Source organism: Muntiacus reevesi, chromosome 9, assembly GCF_963930625.1.
Source record: "Muntiacus reevesi chromosome 9, mMunRee1.1, whole genome shotgun sequence".
NCBI classification, from domain to species: domain Eukaryota; kingdom Metazoa; phylum Chordata; class Mammalia; order Artiodactyla; family Cervidae; genus Muntiacus; species Muntiacus reevesi.
Window position 1 is genome coordinate 9061235 of NC_089257.1, and position 3254 is coordinate 9064488.

Genomic DNA, 3254 nt, shown 5'->3' on the forward strand with positions numbered 1-3254 from the left:
GATCAAACCCAGGTCGTCTGCATTGTAGGCAGACACTTTACCATCTGAGCCACCAGGGAAGTCTATACACACACACACACACACACACACACACACACATATATATATATATATATATATATATATATATATATATATATATAATATTTCTTTTATCCATTCATCTTTCAATGTTCACTTAGTTGTATCCAGATCTTGGCTACGGTGAATAATGCTGCAATGAACATGGGAGTAGAGATGACCTTTCAGATTCCTGATTTCATATTCTTGAATATGTACTCAAAAGCATGATTGCATAATACAATGGTTTTGTTTTTAATTGCCTGAAAACCCTCCCTAATGTTCACTGTAGTGACTGGAAAAATTATATTCCCATTAATAGCATAGTTCCATTTTTCTCTACATCCTCACCAAACTTTTTTGTCTCATATAGATCTCATCCTAACAGATGAAAGGCGATCTCCTTTTGTCTTATGAGTTGCATTTCTCTGATGATTAGTGATGTCGCGCACCTTCACATGTTCCTCTGGCCATTCTTATATTTTCATTGGAGAAATATCTATTCAGTTCCTTTCCCATTTATTTTTTTATTTTTTTTCCATTTAATTTTATTAGTAGGAGGCTAATTACTTTACAATATTGTAGTGGTTTTTGCCATACATTGACATGAATCAGCCATGGATTTACATGTATTCCCCATCCCGATCCCCCCTCCCACCTCCCTCCTCACCCCATCCCTCTGGGTCCTCCCAGTGCACCAGGCCCGAGCACTTGTCTCATGCATCCAACCTAGGCTGGTGATCTGTTTCACCCTTGATAATACACATGTTTCGATGCTGTTCTCTCAAAACATCCCACCCTGGTTCGATTTCTGGGTCAGGAAGATCCCCTGGAGAAGGGTTAGGCTTCCCACTCCAGTATTCTTGGGCTTCCCTTGTGACTCAGCTGGTAAAGAATCCACCTGCAATCCAGGAGACCTGGGTTCAATCCCAGGGTTAGGAAGATCCCCTGGAGAAGGGAAAGCCTAAGCATATTCAGCAATGACATGCTAAACATGTTTTTATGGAAATTTTCAAACTTTACAAAATGACCCTAAAATTCAGAGGATAAGGGAAATGTGAGAGAGGAGATGGAGAAGAGGAGAAGGTGCCCCAGAACTGAACATCTTAGATGGTGCAAAACATCACCTACTAAGTAGAAACTTTTCAAGCTATGTGAAATGAACATTATGTTGACAGACTATTTTACCTCTTTAGGGAAAATAGACTTACGTCTTTGCCCATGACAAATGAAAATAAATTCTAGATGGATTAAAATATAAAGTGTTTTGGGACTTTCCTGGTGGCTCGACTGGTAAAGAATCTGTCTGCAATGCGGGAAAGATCTGGGTTCAATTCCTGAGTTGGGAAGATCTGCTGGAGAAGGGAACAGCTACCAACTCCAGTATTCTGGCCTGGAGAATTCCGTGGGCTACATTCCACGGGTTCACAAAGAGTCAGACATGACTTTCACTTTCATAAAGTGTTTTTAAAAGTTATTTCCAAAAAAGTGGTTAAAGTGTATGAAGTCACTTGAAGGAAATGGAATTTTTCAAAAGTAATATGGCAATAGAAATGTAAAAGCAAAAAATATTAAAATAACACATTTATTTTAAAACACTCATAATTATAACAGTTGGAAAATTAAGATTTGGTTTTATTCTACATAAAATTTCATTCCTTTAGATTATTTTTATAAACATGGCCTTGTTATTAAATTTAAATCTTTGAAACATTCTTCTTCAATCTTAAGATGGTAAGCAACAGAAACAAAATGATGTATAAATAATCTTGCAGTAGAAAAATTGTATCTATACTTCAAATATTAATAAGTATGTTTGTGTGTGGAGGAATTTATATTTTTAATTATTTTTTCTGAAATCTGTAATGTAATAAACCCTATTAATTCTGAAAAATATTGCATTATTTTAGAGAGAAATATGGTAAAATCTTCCCCTAATCTAATAAATTGACAGTGTTAACTATATAGCTTAACTCATCATATAGAACATAAATCTATAGTCTCAAAGAAACATTTTTTACCCCAAAACTATATGTACTTCCCCCAAGAAATCATGGAAATCATAAAAATGCATTTCAAACAAATACGTATTTTGAACTAGGAAATTTTGAAAATATTAAAGCATATTTTGATCATTCAAATTATTCAATAAGAGATGTTATTCATCATACCCAAGTTATTTAGCCTGAGAAGATACTACAGTTAAAAAATCACATGTTGTTTTCCTGAGAAGAGCAATTTTTCATTGAAAATAGGTGACATATTTCCCTACGGCCTCATTTTCTTTTTCTGATCCAGAGCTTTTTCATGGCATTTTGCATCTCTCCATTTCTCAGTGTATAGATCAGAGGGTTCAACATTGGGGTGACGATGGTGTAAAACACTGCCAAGTATTTATCAATGGGTAAGGTGGAAGGAGGTCTCACATACAGAAAAATACAGGGCACGGAGAAGAGGACCACCACAGTGACGTGGGAGCCACAGGTGGACCAGGCTCTGCGCCTCCCTTCCTGACTGAGATCCTTCAGGGAGCGCAGGATGACCCCGTAGGAGAGGAGCAAGAGCGTGAAGAGGACCACACATATTACCCCGTCATTGGCCAGCACTGTGAGGGCAATAATGTGGGTGTCAGTGCATGCGAGCTTTAACAAGGGGTACATGTCACAGACGAAGTGGTCAATGACATTGGGGCCACAGAAGGGGAGACTGTAAACAAAGAGAATATGAGCAATAGCATGTACAAACCCACCAGTCCAGGCTAACAGCAGTAACAGAACACAGACCCGTTGATTCATCACTGTCATATAATGCAGAGGCTTGCAGATGGCCACGCAGCGGTCATAGGCCATGACTACCAGGAGCAAAATCTCAGCACCACCAAATAAGTGCTCCGTAAAAAGCTGGGTCATGCATGCTTGGAATGAAATGGTTTTTTTCGCGCAGAATAAGTCTATAATCATATTTGGGGTGACTGTAGTAGAATAAACAGCATCCATAAATGATAAGTTGCCAAGAAAGAAGTACATGGGGATGCCAAGCGTTGGGCTGGACACCACGGTCAGGACAATGAGGAGGTTGCCCGCCATGGTCACCATGTAGGTGAGCAAGAAGATGACAGATAGTATCTTCTGACCCTGGGGGCTCTGAGTGAGCCCCAAGAGGACAAACTCAGTTACATTGTCCCTTTGTTCCAT

At 38.7% G+C, this 3254-nt stretch overlaps 1 protein-coding gene across 1 annotated transcript; it reads right to left on the minus strand.

Moving 5' to 3' along the window:
• Positions 1–2336: 2336 nt before the first annotated feature.
• On the minus strand, positions 2337–3254 carry LOC136174733 (olfactory receptor 4A15-like). Its single transcript, XM_065944917.1, has one exon. It carries the CDS (start codon positions 3252–3254, stop codon positions 2337–2339), a length of 918 nt encoding a protein of 305 aa, XP_065800989.1.

Coding starts and splice junctions, on each gene's coding strand:
- LOC136174733 (XM_065944917.1), bottom strand. CDS start 3,254: ATGGAACAAAGGGACAATGTAACTGAGTTTGTCCTCTTGGGGCTCACT.